At 36.9% G+C, this 21,000-nt stretch overlaps 1 protein-coding gene across 3 annotated transcripts in view; it reads right to left on the reverse strand.

Moving 5' to 3' along the window:
- The window catches only part of HMGCLL1 (3-hydroxymethyl-3-methylglutaryl-CoA lyase like 1), a 155,352-nt gene that overhangs the window by 47,267 nt on the left and 87,085 nt on the right, over positions 1–21,000 (reverse strand). For all 3 annotated transcript variants that reach the window (XR_002829776.1, XM_023755567.1, XM_006090708.3), the window contains one exon: positions 19,193–19,381. Coding sequence is in view for 2 of the 3 variants with exons in the window: in XM_023755567.1 (XP_023611335.1) it covers positions 19,193–19,381 (189 nt within the window). In the remaining variant the exon portion in view is untranslated. The remainder of the gene's footprint in view (positions 1–19,192; positions 19,382–21,000) is intronic.

A 21,000-nucleotide genomic window follows, 5' to 3' on the forward strand; every position in this document is an offset into this window, starting at 1 on the left:
TGTCACTAGGTGATAGGAATTTGTCAGCTCCATTATTGACTGAAATGTCATGTGGTGCATGACTGTTTATACATATATGTTTATGAATGATGTTTCTGTGAAAATGACCTATTTAGTAAGTAATGGTAGTTTTTCCTTTGTGGTGGGATTCTAAGTAAGTAATTTTCTTTGTACTTACCCATATTTTCCAAATATCTGAAAACTAATCAACAGTAGTAGGACTAATGTCACCAAGAGAAACACAGGTTGTTCCCTTGAAGAAGAAGTACCAACTATTCATGAACAAGACAACCACGGAGAGAATTCTAGAACACAGGAGTGAGGCTGAAGGACCCCTCTGCACCACAGACCCAAGACAGACGGCATTAGAAGGGTAAGAGGAGTGGCTACATTTTGACTGCTTTGCTCCTCTTAGCCAGTGGTAAGAGAGCCCAGGGAGGATATCTAGACCCTCCAGGATTGCGGGTCACTGCATGAGAGCCCCTACTCTCGTCTCAACCTATGGGGTTCACAGTGGAATCTGTGGGGTTCAGCTACTAGGAGTCTGTGACTGAGGGGACATACAACAACCAGCATAGTCCCAGTAGTAGTTATAATCACCGGCTTTGCTCATCTACAGAACCAAGTTGGTGGTGCACTTTGGCCAGGGAAAGCGATGGGTTGTAGGTCTCCCTGATACAGCTCCTCAAGTGAGGAGTTCTGCTAATCACAGCCCCATCCAGTGCAGATTAGGATGCTGGGCCCAATCTGACCAGAAGGACTGGAGAGAACACCTGGAAGCTGTGTAACTTAGCAACAGGTTAGCGGGGTAGTGGGGAGACAGATATAGTTTAAAAGCCAGTGGCATTGTTCAGCCAGGGAACTCGGAGTGCAGGTCAGTTTGAATTAAGGCTCAAAAACAAAGCATCTTATAGTCTTTAGTTCCGATGCTCACAGGCAGGAAAACTAATCCATGCCCCTCTCCTTGCTGGATAAAGCCTTCAGCCTGCCTGCCGAAGGAGCTACCAGGGCACCTGGGAAGCTATGTAGTCCATCCAACAGGCCTACTTACTGTGCACCTTGAACAGAGCACAGCCCACAGCTTTCCCAGCCACAGAGAAACACCAGTGGCTTCACCTGACCAGGGTATGCAGTGTACACCAAGCATATTAAACTCGCAGCCCAGCCAATATAACGGTATGTAAGAAACGTTTTAATAAAAATTTCATAACTTAATTTTTACAATATCCTGTTATACATAATTATTAATGAACTACAAAGTTTGCTAATGACCGATTACTATAATCATGTTGCATTCATTTCCTTTACGTGCAGGCGCACCATTTCTCTCTAATACTAGCAGCGAATATTCTAGCAGCCGACTGCCATGTCATTAGTCTTGGGCTGACTTGTTTGGTGTGCGCAACAGGAACTATTTCGCTTTCAGAAAACAAGAAAAATAGGTTTATTTGCATTACGCTTATTTGTGCAGTTATGCAGTGACTGGTAAGTTAATGTTCAAGCAAAAATATTAATTTTTATTAAAATGTTCTATTATTTTATGTTAACGATTACTCATTTATTCCAGCCCTTTGTATTCAGCATGTCTCTATAGAAATAAACCTATGTTTCTATGAAAACGGAAGCTTTTGTTTTTTTGCCCATGTTAGCCTTTGAGTTTGACATGCTTGGTGTACATACATTGACCTTGAAGCAGCAAGAGAGGAGAAAATTACATACAAGGGAACCCCCATACACTATCAGGTTTCTCAGAAAAACACTTTTTAGGACAGAAGAGAATGGAAATACATATTCAAAATATTGGAAGGGGGAAAAAAACCCTGTTAACCAAGAATTCTGTATCTGGTGAAGCTATCCTACAGAAATGAAAAAGGGATAGACTTTCCCAAGTAAACAAAGGAATTCACTACCACTAGAAGTGCCTTACAAAAAAAAATGCTACAGGAAATTCTTTGATGGAAGTAACAGGACACTAACACCATAATAACATAAGAAATGTAAAACTCACTGGTAATGGTACTCAAAGTTATCTTTTGTAATATGATAATGGTAAAGTACAATTGACTTGCAACTCCAGATTAAAAGTTAAAGCATGAATGATGTAAAATCATCCACAACTACAATAATTTGTTATTAGTTACACAACATAAAATATACAAAAATTGTAACATCAACAACCTATACTAAACTGTGAGGAGGAGAAGTAAAACTATAAAACATAGGAATTCCACTGATGTCAATATTTTTGTCAGTTAAAATAGGTTCTTATAATTTTAAGATAAGTTATGAAATCCTTATGGTACCCACAAGGGAAAAAAGACAAAAATATCGAAGTATACTGACATCACAAGACACCCAAACACAAAAGACAGTGGGATAAGAAACAAAGAACAACAGATCCTACTAGTGTAAAACACCCAAAAACAATAAAATGGTAATAGTAAATCCTTAACTATCCATAATTGTAAACAGATTAAATTCTCCAATTAAAAGATACTGCATGGCTGAATAGATCAAAACAAGATCCAATGATTAGTTGCCTACAACAGCCTCACTTTAGCCTTAAAAAACAGACATAGACTGAAAATGAAGGGCTTAAGATATTTCAAGCAAATGGTAACCAAAAAAAAAAAGGTAGGGGTAGCTATAGTTATATCAGACAAAATAGATTTTAACTAAAAATTGTAAAAAGAGACAAGGTCATTATTTAATGATAAAGGGTTCAAACTACCAAGAAGATATAACAAATATAAATTTATATGTGTAAATTCATATGTGTTCAATATCAGAACACCTAAATATATACAGTGAAAACAGAGCAAAAAAGGAAATAAACACCAATACAATAACATTAGGGGACTTTAATGCCACACTTCAACAATGGATAGATCATCCAGACAGTTAATAAAGAAACAGAGAAGCTGAACAACACTATTAGACATAGACAGCTAATCTATCCAACTACAGCTAAACATACATTCTTCTCAAGTGCACATGGAACATTTTCTAAGATACCATATATTAGGCCACAAAACAAGTCTTAGCAAATACAAGGCTTTGAAATGATACCAGTTTTTTTTCCTCAGACTACAAAGGTATGAAACTGGTAATCAATAACAAAGGAAAACTAAAAAATTCACGAATACATGAAAATTACCACTCTCCTGAAAAAAACCAATGGATCAATGGAGAAATGAGGAAGTATCTTGAGACAAATGAAAATGGAATCATAAATGGAATCATAACATAACAAAACTTATGAGTTATAGCAAAAGCAGTTCAAAGATCCTCACAAAGCAACCTAACTCCACTCCTTAAGGTATTAGGAAAAGTAGAACACACTGAGTCCAAAGTTAGCAGGAAGAAAGGAATAAAATGACTAGAGCAGAAATAAGTAATGAAGGACAGGAAAACAATGAAAAAAAAAACAAACAAAAAGACTAACCTTTAGCTAGACTAACCAAAGACAAAGAGAAAGGACACTAATGAACAAAATTATAAATATAAGGAACATAGGGAGCTACTATGAACTATATGGCAACAAACTGGACAACCTAGAAGCAATGGAAAACTTCTTAGAAACATAAAAACCAACAAGATGTAATCAGGAAGAAATACAAAGTTTGAGTAAACAAATTATTTGTAAAAAGACTGAATCAGTAATAAAAAAAAAAAAAACAACCTTCCAGCAAGAGAGCCAAGGGCCAGAGGGCCTCACTTGTGTATTTTACCAAACATTTAAAGAAGTATCAGTGCCAAGCCTTCTTAAACTCTTCCAAAAAATCAAGGAGGAAGGAATACTCCCAAACCCATTTTACTAGGCCAGCATTACTTTGATACCAAAGCCTGAATAGGACATTCCCAGGAAAGAAAACAGACCAATGTTCCTGATGAATATCAATGCAAAAATTCTTAATAAAGTACAAGCAAACGAATTTCAATGGCACACTAACTGAATCATTTTCCAAGAACAAGTGGTTGGTTATACCCAGAATGCAAGAATTGTTCAACACCTGCAAACCAATTTGATACATCACATTAGAATAAAAAAATATATATAATCATCTCAATAGATAAGAAAAAGTATTTGATCCTGAAAAAAAACCCACAATTTAGGTCCAAAAGAAATGTACCTCAGCATAATAAAGTCCATATTTGAGAATCCCACAGCTAACATGATACTTAATGGGGAAAAGGTTGAAAGCTTTTCCTCTAAGGAATAAGACAAGGGTGCCCAGTCTCCCCGCTCCTATTAAACATAGTAATGAAAGTCTTTGCCAGGGCAATCGGGTAAGAAAAAAGAAAAGGCAAAAAAGGCATCAGAATTGGAAAGGAAGAAATAAAAATAAAATTGTCTCTATTTGCAGTTGACATGATTACATATATTAAAAAAACCTTAAGACTTTATAAAAAAATTAGTCTAATCAACAAAATTAACATATAAAAATCAGTAGTGCTCCTACATAGAAAGGAGATAAAATATTGATCCCATTTACAGTAGCATCAAAAACAACAATATACTTAGGAATAAATTTAACCATGGAGGTGAAAGATCTGTATAGTCTGAAATACAGTATATATGAAAAGAAAACAAAAACTAAATTGAAAAGATATCTGCAACCCATGTTTGTAGCAGCATTATTTACAATAGCCAAGATATGAAAACAATACAAGTACCCATTGATGAATGAATGGATAAAGAAGTTGTAGGGTAGACTGATTGTGTAAACATATATATGTGTATATATGTATATATACATAAAGGAATATTATTCAACTATAAACATTGAGGCAATCCTGCCATTTGTGAAGACATGGATGAGATTTGAGGGCATTATATTGTCTAATATGTCAGACAGATAAAGTCAAAGGCTGTATATTCCCACTTGTATGCATAATCTAAGAAAATGCGTCTTACCTAACTAAGAAAAAGTGATTAGATTTTTAGTTACCATGGGCGAGGGGTAGGGAGAGAGGAAGCTGGAGGAAGTTGGTAAAAATATACAAACTTTCAGTTGTAAGATAAATATTAGGGATGTAATATACAACATGATGTTTGTAATTGCCACTGTTGCATCATATACCAGAAAATTAAGGGAGTAAATCCTCAGAGTTCTCATTACGAAGAGAAAATGTGTCCTTATTGTATCAATCTGAGATGATGGGTGCTAAATAAAACGTAAGTAAACTTAAGTTACTTAATTACATTCATTAAATTACTAAGTAAACTTATTCTTAAGTAAACTCATTTCACAATATATGTAAAGTCAGACTGAAACTCATAGAGCGATGTATGTCAACTATATCTAAATAAAATTGTCAACAATCAATAAACCCCTTTATAACTGCTTTAATCAACAATCAATGTAATTCATTAAGTAATAACTGTATAATTTAGATTTGACTATGTATGCTGAATTATTTGGCAGGCGGGCCTTCCAGAGGTCTATTTGCCTGAGGGACTGAGGAAGCCCAGAGGAATTATTTCCACTGTTGAGGGATAACTGCATAATAGCTGTGGCCTGTGAAACATGATTTCTTGAAACATGGGGATTACTGTCATTAACAGGCCCCTGGATTTGTTTTTACAAAACTAGCAATGCCTTGGAAAGATCAAATACCCTACTGACTCCACCTGTTTTTTCCTAATTTGCAGTGTCAGAGTGATTACTCTCTTCTCTTCTTTCTAACCCTTATTCATCACCACCCTCACCTTACACATACTTAGAAGCAATTCTCAACTGATTGTGAATTGGAATGGCAGCTCTCGCGTGTGTCCATTTTGTCTTTTCTCTCATCATTTATCCCTGGGAATGATCATTGTTGTTGTCATTACTAGTGTGTGTGTCTCTTGTCTCTATAACTTCACCTTTTCATCTCTGCAGCACCCCATTCCAGTCCATCCCCTAAATAGAATTTGGAATGAATTTCCTAAAACAAGGCATTAATCAAACCACCCAAATTAAATATATCCAGTGGTTGTACAATGCCAGTAAAAGTATAAAAACAAGATAAAAAACTTTCTCAAATTTGGCCCAAACAGTGTCTCCTCCGGGTTCCTGTGACATAACTCTATGTGCTTCCACTGGAAACTCTCCAAGGTCAGTAACTTGAGCTTACTCTAGTATGCATCCTCCCTAGAACTAGAGCACTTCACTGTTAGAAATATATATGTATATGTAATACATAAATATGCACACAAACTTTCAGTTGTAAGATAAATATAGAAAATAAAGTAGAAAACAGGATATACAATTTTTAATTTATATCAGAAAAAGATGCAACCAAGCAATGGCAATATAGGGCATTCCTGATTTTACCCCGCCCCCCACACACACACTTAAGAAAAATAAGTAACAACTATTCATGTATAAGACATCACTGACAGAATCCTAGAACATGGACTGAAGCAGAAACACCCCTTTACACCACAGAAACCAAGAGACACTACATTAGAAGGGTGAGAGGAATGCCCACTCACTGACCACACTGTCCCTCCCCCGGGCTAGCACCGTACCATGCAGGAGGTCTCCCCTTAGCCTATGGCACCTCCAGTGGGAAAAAAGAGAGTCCAGGGGTGCCATCTAGCCCTCTCAGAATTATAGGGAGATCCAACTCTGGTTTTTTCTTTCTGAGATTTCAGGGGAATCTGAGGGGCCCAACCACTTGGAATCTGATTGTGAGTAAGTAGGTGGAAAGGCAGTTGTAACAACTAGCACTCAGATCTTGGCAAACTAAGTTCCTACCTGAAGAGCCCCAGTAGTAGTCTCAACCAGCAGCTTTGCTCTTCTGCAGAACCAAGGGGGGGCGGTGCAGTTGGACCAGGGAACTTGGCGGGGATCAGGTCTGCCTGATTTGGGGCCTTAAAGACTGGTCTGACTATGCCAAGGTAGAAGAATGGAATCATAGTCACACCTGCTGCGGAGTGTGGCCCCAGGCCCATCTGACCAAAAGGGCTAGCAAGAAGACCTGGGAGCTGTGTAACCTAGCTACACTGGAGTTGAAAGGCTGGCAGAGAAAAGCCAGTGATGGCCACGGAGAAGGCCTCTTGCCATGGAGAAGGCCTCTTGCTACATCTGGCAGAAGGCGAACATAGCATCTCCCTCTGGTACTCATAGCTTCTGACCCCTTCTAACCAGAAAACCTGCTTGGGAAAATTTGGGAGTTGCTAAAGTAGGTCCTCCCAGTCCCACCCAGGCAGGAGAGCTGAGTCATATCCTTATCCCACTGTGGAGCCTGCGTATGGCTCCATCTGATGAGAGTGCTGGCAGGAACACCTGGAAGGTACTGCCTAACCCAACAGCTTGAGCTGAGAGTCACACAAGCAGAGCTAATCACCCTGAAAGTAAAGCCAATTGCCTTGTTGGGGCAGGAAACTTGGTGCGCAGGTTGTCTAGCGATAAGAGTACAACAAAGAGCCTTAGTAGCCTTGGAGTTGCTTCCCCCCCTGAGTCCTGGCAGGGAAGCTAATTTGTAGGACCACATATTGCTAAATATAGCCTTCTGCCCTCCTGATAAGAGAACCTTACCAGAGAACACGGGAAGCTGTGTAGCCCATCCAACATCCCTGCTTACAGTAGCATTTAAACAGACAGCCCAGGCCATGGCATTCCCTGTCTGCAAAGCAAAACTGGTGGCCTCACCTGTTGAGCATCTCCAGGGCACACTCTTGCCTGATTGGGGTCCCCAAACAATAAACCATGCAGGCCCTGGGTCCTCTCCTGTCAGGGTAGGGAAGCTAATTCATAGCTCCCCCTCATAATGAGTATACTACATAGTCACAAACATCTAGTGAGCTGGACCAGAGAATTCAGGCAACCACAGAGCCCATCCTACAGCCTAATTTGGGCAGGGAACCAAGCCAGAAGTCCTGTCCATCTGTTCTCAGCCAGGGGCATACCTCCCACCCCAGACCTCAGAGATCAAACGGTTGCCTTCCCCAAAATAGACGAAGAGCAAGCCCTACCTGTCGAAGGACATTACCAGCGGGCACATCTAGAAACCCAAACTGTGTTGAATGGTGAGAAAGTATATCTGCCAAAGCAAACTTGCTGAGTCTGGAAGAGAAGACTACTTGCTCAAATGCAAGATACCACTGTAAGGAATCAAGGATCACAAAAAATCAGGTAAATATGACACTACCAAGGAAACTATTAAAGCTCCAATAACCAATCCTTAATAAATGGAGATCTATGAACTGCCAGACAAAAGAATTCAGAATAATTCTCTTAAAAAAGTTTAGTCAACTAAAAGAACATACACATGACAGAAGTGCAACAAAGAAAGGGAAACTATTAAAAAACCAACCAACAACCATAAATCCTAAAGCTGAAAAATGTAGTAAATGAATAGAAAAATTTAATGCAGAGTTTTAAAGACAGACTTGGCCATGAAGAAGAATCAGCCAACTATCAGAACATTTGAAATTATCCAGTTAGAGGAGGAAAAAAAAAGAAAATGATACAAAATTAATATCCAGAAATCAGTTGCATTCTTATATACCAATAATGAACTATCAGAAAGGGAAACGTTTAAAATTGTTATTTAAAATTGTACCAAAAAATAAAATACCTAGGGATGAGTTTACTTAGCCAAGAGAGTAAAAGATGTGTGCTCACAAAATTATAAGACACTGAAGAGAGAAACTGAAGAAGATACAAATACATATATTGTGTTCATGGATAGGAAGAATTGTTAAAATGCCTATACTACCCAAAGCAATCTATAGATTCGATGCAATTCCTATCAAAATACCAATGATTTTATATGGTTTCATATAAAATTTTGAATTATTCTAATTCTGTGAATAGGCATAACAATCTTGAGAAAGAACAAACTTGGAGGAAATTATGCTACCTAATATCAAACTAAACTACAAGGCCATAGTAATAAAAACAGCATGATTTTTAAAAAAATAAAAACAGACACATAGATCAGTGGAACAGAGTAGAGAGCCCAGAAATAAAGCCACATCTATATGGTTAAGTAATGTCTGACAAAGAGGCAAGAACATGCAATGGGGTAAAGATAGTCTATTCAATCAATGGTGCTGAGAAAGTTGGAAAGATACACGAAAAAGAAAATGAAACTAGTCCATATTTTTATACCATATACAAGAATAATCTCAAATGGATTGAAGACTTAAACGTAAGACCTGAGTCCATAAAAGTCCTAGAAGAAAACATAGGCAGTAAAATCTTGGACATTTCTCTTAGTGATATTTTTTTCCTGATATATTTCCACAATCATGGAAAACAAAAGAAAAAATAGACAATGGGACTGCATCAAACTAAAAACGGTTTGCACAGCAAAATAAACCATCAAAAAATGAAAAGACAACTCACTTAATGGAAAAATATATTCACCAATGTAACATTTGATAAGGGATTAATATCTAAAATTTATAAATAACTCAGACAACTCAACACCAAAAAACAAGTAATCCAATTAAAAAAATGGGTAAAGAATCTGGATACTTCCCCAAAGAGAACATACAGATGGTCAATAGACATGAGAAAAGATGCTTAACATCAATAATCATCAGAGAAATGCAAATCAAAAACACAGTGAGCTATCACCTCTCACCGGTCTGAACAGCTATCATCAATAAAACAACAAGTGTTGGCAAGGATGCAGAGAACAAAAAATCCTCATGCACAGTTGTTGGGGATCCAGACTGGTGAAGCCACTGTGGAAAGCAATATGGAGTTGTCACAAAAAAAAATGTAACTGTCATTAGGAAAATACAAAGCAAAACCACAATGAAATATCACCTAATGCCTGTTAGAACAGCCATCATTAAAAAAACAAAAGATGAATACTGCTGAGGATGTGGAAGAAAAGGAACCTTTGTGCATTGTTGGCAGGATTATAAAGTGGTACAGCCATTATGGAGGAGTATGGAGGATCCTCAACAAATTAAAAAATAGATCTACCATATAATTCAGCATTTTCACTTCTAGGAATATATCCAAAAGAAACTAAAACACTAACTTGAAAAGATATCTGAACCCCCATATTAACAATAGCCAAAACATGGAAAAAACCTAAGTGCTCATCAATAGATGATAAAGAAGTTTTTTTAATATATATGTATATATATATGATGATAGATATATATATGATATATACATATATATGATATAGATATATGTGTATATATGATATGATATATAATAGATATATATTAACACAATATTATATATCTATAAAATAGAAAATCCTGCCATTTATGACTATATGTATGGTGCTTATGCTTGAGAGCATTATGAGAGTTTAGATAAAGAAAGTCACATACTGAATTACCTTCTGTATGGAATCTAAACAAGCAAGCAAAGAAACAAACAATAACAATAAAAATCCAACCAACCTCATAGAAAAAGATGTGGGAGTTTGGGGTGGTGGGTGGGAGATGGGAAAATTAGAGGAAGGTGGTCAAAAGGTACAAACTTCAAATTATAAGATAATTGAGTACTAGGGATGTCCTATACAACAACATACTATAGTTACCGCTACTGTATATACATGTGAAAGTTATTAAGAGAGTGATTCCTAAGAGTTTTCCTCATAGGGAAGTTTTTTTTTTTCTTTTTCTGCTTCTACTTTTTAAAGTATCTATATGAGATAATGAATTCTAACTAAGTTTACTGCGCTAATGATTTCAAAGTATATGCAACTGAAACCAATTATGTACACCTTAAACTTATATAGTGATGTATGTTGATAGTATCTCAATAAAAGTGGAAAAATAATTATTACAAAAATAGTTTTACTTAATTTGAAAAGTTTTTAGTAGAATATGTAGCCATTGCTTTATTCTAAAAATTTTTTATGTTGTTTTTAATTTTTAGACTTTTAGAGAGAGAGGAAGGCAGAGGGAGAAAAACACTGATGCAAGAGCATAGATCAGCTGCTTCCTGCATGCACCCTACTGGGGGTCAATCCTGCAATTGTGGGCATGTGCAATCAAAATGGCAACCTTTTGTTGTATGGAACGATGCCCAACCAGCTGAGCCCTCCAGACAAGGCTACTCTTAAAATTTCAAAATTTATACAGATTTTAAAAATTTAAGTCAGTATAACCAAAGGTGTAACCTAGATGAAAATAACTTACTGCCTAATCAAGTGTACATAATTTCCACATTTGATTTGATAGGTGAAAAAACTGAGAAAAGGGATGGTGTTCTATCCTGTTTCTTTACTGTCTACCACACCTAATCGCAGAGAGGCTATCACACAAAATGTAGCCAATAATTTTTTTCATTAAACTAGCATTTTAAAATAATTCATAACATAATTAAAAATTGATAGACATAATTCCCATTTTATATTCTGCTCTATATAGAAATTTATAAATATGGAAAAAAACTTTGTAGGTTTCAGACTGCGATTCCACATCTTTGACTTGCACTTACTAAACTCCTCCTCCACTGTCTTTCAGTCTTGAATGTAACCTTGCCTGATATGTTACATAAGCTTAGTATTCTAAAGTGAGAATTTTATAAAAATGATCCATTATGATCCAATGGATGGTATTGCTACCATAAAGTTCAAACCCAGAACTAGAAATATTTGGAACTATTTGAGAAAGCTGTTCAAACAATAAACCTAAAGATTCTTGACTTTTGGCTATTACGGTTATTAGTGGTTTCAACTGTGTGTATGTGTTCAGTGGTGGCTACATAACCATTAACTGGTTACATCATTATAAAATAAAAAAAGGTCATGAGAGCATTAACCAATATCAAATCAGTGTTCTAAAAGAAAAGGTCTGTGTCATATTATATTCAAGGGCAAGAGCTTGTGCACATAAAGTTCCTTGTAAATATAAATTTTCAAGAGAGGAAAAAATTAAGAGAAAAACATGAAAAGAAATTAGAAAATGAAAAAATGTGTTTTTATACAAACAATAGGGCAAAACAACATTTCCCAATTAAAGCCAAATGTATTGAGAAAGATGTGATAAGTACTTGGTTGAATACAAGATATTGGAAATAATATTAAAGCAATAAGATGAAATATTCACAGAATGGATAAGAGAGGTACTCTAAAAGGTATTGATTTTTGAAATTTTCATCTGTTAAATCAAGAAAAGAATCATAAAAGCTGGCCTCAACCCCCACCAATAATACAAAATCCAAAGTTAAGTCCTAACTAGAAAAAAAAATCTATAATAATAAAAGAGTAATATGCTAATTAGACCGGACATCTTTCCAGAAGCCGGGGCTGTGAGGGAAGCCCGGGTCCCAGGTGCCTGCTGGTGGCCAGAGGGAGGCCCGGATCCCAGGTCCTGGAGGGAAGCCGGTGCCAGCAGCCAAGGGAAGGAAGGCCTACTCTTGCACGAATTTCATGCATCGGGCCTCTAGTAATTATATGAATAGATAATGTTATTTTTCCCCAGAAGATAATAGCAAGATTAATTTTAAATTAAGGATGGTTATTATTACAAGTAAAACTAAACAAGATGAGTCTATCTTCCTGATTCAAAGCTTGCATTATTATGTGCAAAGAAAAGAAAATAACAGCCTCAGCCCAGGATAACTGACTGACTTGGTTCCAAGGTAAAGACAGAGACGCCCGCGCTGGCTGGTTTGGCTCAGTGGATAGAGCGTCGGCCTGCGGACTGAAGGGTCCCAGGTTCGATTCCGGTCAAGGGCATGTACCTTGGTTGTGGGCACATCCCCAATTGGGGGTGTGCAGGAGGCAGCTGATCGATGTTTCTCTCTCATCGATGTTTCTAACTCTCTATCCCTCTCCCTTCCTCTCTGTAAAAAATCAATAAAATATATTTAAAAAAAAGACAGAGACGCCCATTAATATACAGTAATTTCTGGGTAATATGGTCACCCTAATAAAGTCAAAATTTCTAAGAAGAGTAATGATATTTGATTTAACGATTTGCCAATTTTATTGTTTTAAAGAAGCAGCTGTTTGTTTCATTCATTTTTTCTATTGTCTTTCTATTCTATATCTCATTTATTTCTCCTCTAATTTATATTATTTCCTTGCTTTTACTGGCTTTAGTCTCTGAATTGATGATAATTTCATAAAAGAGATCTGAATTTTTACTCTGATTTATTTTCTAGTGTAACATAATTCTTTTGCATATGAGGAAATGGAAATCTAGGAAAATATGAGACCTTTCAAATATTATATTTTATAGATAATGGAAAAGTCAGTGTCTTATCATAATGTTGCTTGCAAGTCTTAAGTGGAAATAAAAAAGTACCCACTGGAAGGACATGGGAATTTCAAGAAAATGTAGCAAAAAGCACAACATGTAGCCTTGTGGGGAGTAAAGTCATGCAGCTCAGCTTTCCTCCGTCTGTTCTCTCTCAGCGGCACGGACATGACTCTACCTCTCTGTGCACACTAGGGCTCCCCTTCTGACCTACTCAATCTCTGGGTCCCAAGAAAGGTATTCTAACTACCTGTGTTAGGGATTTTCCCGAATCTTATGAGTTGTGAAGTGCAGTAATGGATATCACAAAGCATAAATATCATTCCCTATGCATACCTCCTTATCCCAGAGTGTCAATCAACTGTAAATTAAAAGAGATGATATAGGTGGGGAGGCAATGATTTCAAAAGATAAAAATTGCATTATCCCTGAAGACAAAAACTGATAGATGACCTATTATCAAAATCAGAAAGAGGTTTATACTAATAAAAAGATGTTGGAGATAAACAAAATTAATCAAATGTTTACTTATTTTTTCATGATTGATATAAGCAATTCAACTACATGAAAACAAATTTTTAAAGTTACTTTGTTCATCTGTTGTTAGTGATTTTTATACATCAGGAACACTGAAAAACTGGACAGTGTTGAACTTTTGCCAAATTTATTTCCCTCTTTTTTTGATGATAACATACATCATCCAATCTTCCTATAAGAATATTTTTGAAAAGAATAACATGCCGGAGAAAGTTTACTGTATAGCAAAAAATCCTCAAAATCAAAGAGCTTTTTGAAATAGAGAGTTAAACAGTTTCCTCACAGCAGTATCATCTAAAAACTTTAACATCTAAATCGAACATCCAGAACTGTCTGATAAAATAAATATCTCTTGAATGAATTAATGATGCACTTTTTAAATTAATTCTCACCAGAGGATATTTTTCTATTAATTTTTAGGGATGTTGGAAGGCAGGGAGGGAGGGAGTGAGAGAGAAAGAGAGAGTGAAACATCAATGTAAGAGAGACACATTGATTGGCTGCCTCCCACAGGAGCCCCGACAGGGCCAGAGATCAAATCTGCAACCCAATTACTTGTCCTTGACCAGGAATTGAACCTGAGACCTTTCTGTGCAAAGGCTTACAATCTAACCACTGAACAACACTGGCTAGGGCAATGATGCTTTTTGTAAAAAAAAAAAAAAACCTTTTTAAGGGCTTCAATTTTTTTTCTTTCTTATTCATCAATTTCTATTTAGTATTTTAAAAGAGGTAAAAGAAATGAATAATACCTAGTGCATATACAGGGTGGAACAAAAGTAGGTTTACAGTTGTGGCTACGGGAGACGCAGTTTATTCTTATATGATTATTAATTATTGTATTATTTTCTGTACAACCAACTGTAAATCTACTTTTGCCCCACCTTGTATTTACAAAACACGTTTGTAACATAATGCTTTATGTCCCCTGGCTCTTATCACAAATACATTGTGTAACCAAGTTATTATTACTGTTATTAGTCTCTAACTGCAATGACTGTAATAATAGCATTAACCAAATACATTATTACAAAAGCAATTGTTCTAGAACAGGGGTTCTCAACCTGTGGGTCGCGACCCCTTTGGCAGTCGAACGACCCTTCCACAGGGGTCGCCTAAGACCATCCTGCATATCAGATATTTACATTACGATTCATAACAGTAGCAACATTACAGTTATGAAGTAGCAACAAAAATAATTTTATGGTTGGGTCACAACATGAGAAACTGTATTTAAAGGGCCAGAAGGTTGAGAACCACTGCTCTAGAAACTCTGCATCTTGTCTCAGCAGTGTGCATTCTACGGATACAGAGCTGAGACACAGACTCATTTGGCTTGCGATTGGAATTTTTAAAAAATTTTCCTCAAGAACCCCAAAAACAAATTACATGAAAAAGTATGTGCTGTTTGGTAGCATAAGAACATGGTTTATTTAGTAAAAGTCCATATAAAAAATAAATGCTTTGATGTAAAAATTAGGTAAATAATTTTGTTTTCCTAAAGGACAATAATAAACATACGGAAAACATTATGAGGAAAAAGCACATTAAGCTAAAAGTCTATTAAGTTTAAGAGAAAAAAGGCGCATAATGTCTCTTCAGGAGAAAGTTAAATAATTCCTATTCTGCTTTGTCTCTGTGCTACCCATTAACATGGTACTGTTATTTGTGCTGTGGGATCTTATTTGTTTTACTCTGTTTTTACCCAATTGTGGAGACTAGAATCATTTGAGTGGAGAAAAATAGAGACTGTGTAACTGTTTGGTGGGTAAGTAGATTAAACAATTTGTTCACTGGTGTTTTACTTAGGTACTGGGAGTACATAGAAGGGTGAAGCTCGATTTTTACATAAAAAATTAAGACAAGTATACTGGGCCAAATGCGTTTCTTCTGTTCCTAACATGTTGTGCCTCTTCTCACCTCATTTTCTTGCTCTTTTGGTTTTGAGTGGTAATAAGTATCCCACACTGAAATCTATAGTCTTAGAATTATTTCTCTATATTAAATGAATCTGGTAATTATGAATTCTTGACTTCCATATAACCATCTACCTACAGTCCTATGTCAGATGTATATGCCATTAAAAATACAATAACCTGTAAACCCAAGAAAAATTCCTCTACTGCCCTCTACTCCACGGTTAGTATGTGCTTCCCAGACTGAGGGGGGATGTTCTATTTATAACTCCCTTTTGTTTCCTACCATGTGGCCAAGTTTCCACTTATTACATGTCTGCTTGCCTTAATATTAACATCCAGTTTGGAGCACTGTAAACTGTTTCTCAGCCCCTAAATTAAAGCAAATGATATCCACTCCACATCCTACACCAATTTTGCTAGAAGCCACTTCAAAGATTCCATTTTAGAAAATGAAGTACGGCCACTGTTTCCTGAAGCCAAAGTTGGCCCTGTTCATAATGAAGTGAAACTTTCTCTGATTTCCTTTCTACTGAAACACTGACAGTTTATTCTACGACACTTTTCCCTCCCCAACTAGAAGTAAACCTGGTTATTTTGCAGTTGTTGTTGCTGTTACTGGGGGGCGGGATAGGAGATGAGGAAAAGACCCTGCCTTCCTCTGTGGTGCTTGGGACAGTACACCGTGTGCTTACAATGACATTTCTGGACCACATTTGGCCATCTTTAACAACATAAAAGTCCCCAAATGTTTAAAGACTGTCTGAGCTACATACAGTTTCAAAGAGAGCAGCAGTGTATATTTCTTTCTCACGTTGTCACTGGTTTATTATGTGAAAGTAGATGGCAGAAAAGACAAACAAAAACAACCTCTATAACTCTAAATTTTAGCTTCCTCATCAGATCTGTACTCTTTGACCATGTCCTCAATTGTTCACTCATACTAGCCTCTCTGGCTTAATGTCATGTTGCTTATTACACAAGCCACTGTCACCCTCTTTACCTATTTAAGAGGTACCGGCAAACTGGCCCCTCTCCCGCCCTCCATCTATTCAGAGAGTTTGGCACATAGCAAAAGAACAGAAAATACTTACAGACGCTTATAGTCACACTTCCTACTAACCATCACAGGAGCTGCTGAAGAGTATCCACCCCGCAAGCGCATGCACACCCACACACACGCATGTGCATGCACATGCACTCAAGCACCAGTTGGGTTTGAACTGAAGATGCATTCTTTCCGAAAAGGTTCTTCGTACCTGAAGGTGCTACTAACCCCCAGGCTTTTCAAAGTAATTTACCTTCTCGAATCTTTCAAATTCTGCAGCAATGTGAATCTGAACTCTAAACCCACATGGGGGTGGGGGTGGGGGTCAAGGAATATGAAGGACAGAGGGAGAGTTTGTATTTCTCCTCCACTCAGAGCCAAGGCCATGAGAATAAATGGAATGAATGCGTTTGCCTTCTTCCTGGCTGATCCTTTGACTGAGGTGTAGTCTCTTGTGGATCTCAGCCTCATACAGGTTCTCACCCATATTCCTCACCTTGCTTGGGCCCTAGGTTGTGTCATGCCCTGCTGTGCAGCCGTTACAGGATGGGAAAATGCCCCAGGATTTCAGTCCTTATCTCTCTAAACAGAAACTATGTAATTCAACTAATCCAGCAAATGTTATTAAAGGTTAGCTTCTCCTATGAATATTTGTCTTCTTTCCATTCCTCAGACAAGATTCTCCCTTCTCCCAAGTCCTTTTGCCCAAATGGTGTTTCATCTGCTTGAAGCATTCTTTTCATAGACTGGAGCACATGTGTGGATGCACATGCACATACACACACATACACACACATACACACACATACACACACACCTTCTGGGGGTTAGTTCCTTCTCATTCTTTAGATCTGATTTTAAACATTACTCCCTCAGATGGGCCTTCCCGAGCTCTTAAAGTCACAAGATGGCATTGGCAATACTTTGCACTTGGTCATTTTCAAGAGGCAGACTGCCCAGAAGCAGAAGTTTGGGTTCCCAGGTTTTTGCACTGTAGCCCTGCCTGTGTCCCAAAGCACTAAACTATCATTTATTATGCAATAATGCAGGAATAAAATATTACCCAGTGTGTTGCCACATAGAGGACATATTCATACAGAGAAATGAGAGGGAGAGAGAAAGAGAGACAGAGACAGAGAGAGCGGCGGGCGGACAGAGACAGGCTGAGACACACCTCTGAAGAACTCGCTGGTCAGGAACACTTAATAAGTTACAGTCGCAGCTGATCACAAAATCCCGAAGTGATGCCTAGTTCTCTATTGTTTTAGAAACTAAAATACCTAGAGAAGGAAAACTGTAAAAATTCCCACGCCCCAAATTCCATGGGATTATGATTTTCTCTCCTAATTCAATGCAATGTTCCTTGCCTGCTTCCAGCGGATAAATAAGGATTTGTGCACATATGCTACAAAGTCAAAATAAGCCCTTGTGTGGCTTGATCTTCACATGGTTTTTTAACTTCTGCCAAGTGACTGTAGCCTTTAGGACTGTGACATTAAGCTTTACTTACTGATTTTCTGCTCCGACAAAGAACTTTCATAGAGTCTTATCTTTAGTCGTCAAAATCTTGTGTTCTAAGAACTTCAAATGAATCTATTTTTAGCCGAGTTTAAGAAACTAACAGTTTTGAAACAATACCCTTAAAATGCTATTTATATCCATTCTCGTAAATGTATTCAAAATAACTGAGTTTTTATTAGAATTTAATAAACACTTTTTTAATCCTCCAACTTTCTAGATTTCTTCATTTTAATCATCTAACACAGTGGTTCTCAACCTTCCTAATGCCACGACCCTTTAATACAGTTCCTCATGTGTGGTGACCCCCAATTTCATTGTTACAAATTGAACATAATTAAAGCATAGTGATTAATCACAAAAACAATATGTAATTATATATGTGTTTTCCGATGGTCTTAGGCGGCCCCTGTGAAAGGGTCGTTCGACCCCCAAAGGGGTCGCGACCCACAGGTTGAGAACCACTGATAACAGAATATACTTGACAAAAACCAGAGGTTCTTTCAAAAGTATGCTTGCCAACATCAGGAAAACACCTTAAACAAAATATTCTACATTTCAGCACCACATCTTCTCATCATCGAGCACCAAATTATCAAAAAGAACATTAGTTACATGATTACAACAGTACACTCTACTATCTTTGTGCTTTGCACTCCTCAAAACGCTATCCTATTTCAACCTATTGAACTTTATATCTGGAAGCACATGGAAGTTGAAAAAAGCAGAAGCAGTTTTAAGAGGATTAATACCTTCAGAAAAACAAATTCAGGAATTCTATCAAATCAAATGAACAGTAATAAGAGATATCATTGCTCTAAAAAAACCACACACAAAAACATGTGCAATTGACATACCTGTTGAGTGTGTGTCATTTCCTGTTTAAATATAAACCCACAGCCATTTAAGAATGTTATCTTATTGAAGTTCTTAGCATGTTTATATTACAAGTAAGAATACACACCTTACATACACACAAATAACACAAAATACCTGAAGGGCCGTGAGGATATTGGCTAAGGCTTGTCCGTATGTGTCATGGCAGTGAACAGCAAGAGCAGTGGGTGGGATTTCCTTTATGACACTTTCCAACATTCTCCTCATGCTTCCTGGAGTTCCCACTCCAATAGTGTCTCCCAGAGAGATCTCATAGCAGCCCATGCCATACAATCTCTTAGATACCTACGGGCACAATTGAAGAGCTTGTAAAACAATGGAAACAAACAGACCCAAACCTGTTGTTCCTCAGCAAACATCATCTGGAGGTAAACACCACAACTAAGATTGTGATGTATCCATGGGAAACATTTTAATTTTCTGATTCATTTCCTTGTTCATTAAATTCTAAGCATTATATAAAGCTCTGAATGGCATTAGTGTAATTATCTATATTTTAATATTCAAGATTAATATTCAAGTTTAATATTTTAATATTCAAGTTTGTCTTAGAGTCATAACTATTTATTCACATGTTCCATTAGGAATTATAAACTACAATTTCAACTATGGCAGGCTTACTTGTCTCAACTTTTTCTTTAATCAAAGGGAAGCATTACAAATTTACTTTGGAGTAGCATTTCTTAAGGAGTTAGATGAGGTGTCAAGAAATATCAATACCAGTTTCAGCTCTGTCACTCAATAGCTTTATAATTGGTAGAGGATCAAAATATTTCTGGCTTAATTTTTCTGTCTCATAAATGGACACACATATAATATGATCTTTCATTTCTTGACTCAAGTGCTAAGAAGTGATATTATAAAGAGATCTACTGCAAGGTCCCTTCAAACTGAATGACTAACTTTACTTTGCAGGACAATAAGAATTGACATGAAGGCAGCATGGAATGTTAACAAAGGCATGGGTTCCGGAACAAGACAGGCCTGGATCTAAATCTCAGCTGTCATCCATGTTAGTCAGGTGATTTGGGAAGAAAATTAAACTTTATAAACTTCAGTCTCTAACACCCTTACTTCACATATTTTCTAATCCTTTTTTTTAATTTTTAAGAATTACAATAACAAAGATGGTGTCAATAATGACATATTTGGCTGTGAAAATGAAATGGGAAAATATATAAATAACTTTGTACACAATCTGGCACATGGTCACTCATTTATTATGTATTTCTTCAGTGCCATTGCTTGCTAGGCACTGTGCTAGGTGCTAGGATATAATAGGGAGACAAATATTGAGATGGCTCATGCTGTTATAGAGCCTGGAGTCAAGTGAGGACAGACCTTAATCAATTCCATTTGGAAATGTGTAATTACAGCTAAAATAAGAATTTTTAAACAAAGAAACAGGATTCTAAGAGCATGTGGCAAGAGAAATTAACCTAGATCTGTCAGGCAGCAAGGACCCAAGTGACAGCTTAAGATAAAGTATGCATTAACTTGTTGACAAGGTTGAGAAGGAAGAGTATGAAAAGAAGGCTCCAGGTCGAATATCAAATGCAGAAGCAAGTGTGTTGTGGGAAGCTGACATATAAAATACATTCCAGGAAAGATAAAAGTGAAATGCAAAGGACAGGGTGAGGAGAAAGCAACAACCAAAAGGGAATGAAGCTACTCAAAGCTGGAGAGGTAGGCATGGGGCAGACCCTACGGGCCTTGCGAATCCACCAAGTTTAGAATTTTGATTGAGGATTCTATCATAAGAGCACTAGAAAGCCATGGCAGAATTTGGGTTAGTAGTGATATAATCAGATTTGATTTTCAGAAGGAAATATCAAAAACAGAATGGAGGGTACTCAGAAGATTATTATTGGATGAAAACTCAGATTTTAAAAAAGCATAATGCT

Source organism: Myotis lucifugus, unplaced genomic scaffold (assembly GCF_000147115.1).
Source record: "Myotis lucifugus unplaced genomic scaffold, Myoluc2.0 scaffold_80, whole genome shotgun sequence".
Taxonomy (NCBI): Eukaryota; Metazoa; Chordata; class Mammalia; order Chiroptera; family Vespertilionidae; genus Myotis; species Myotis lucifugus.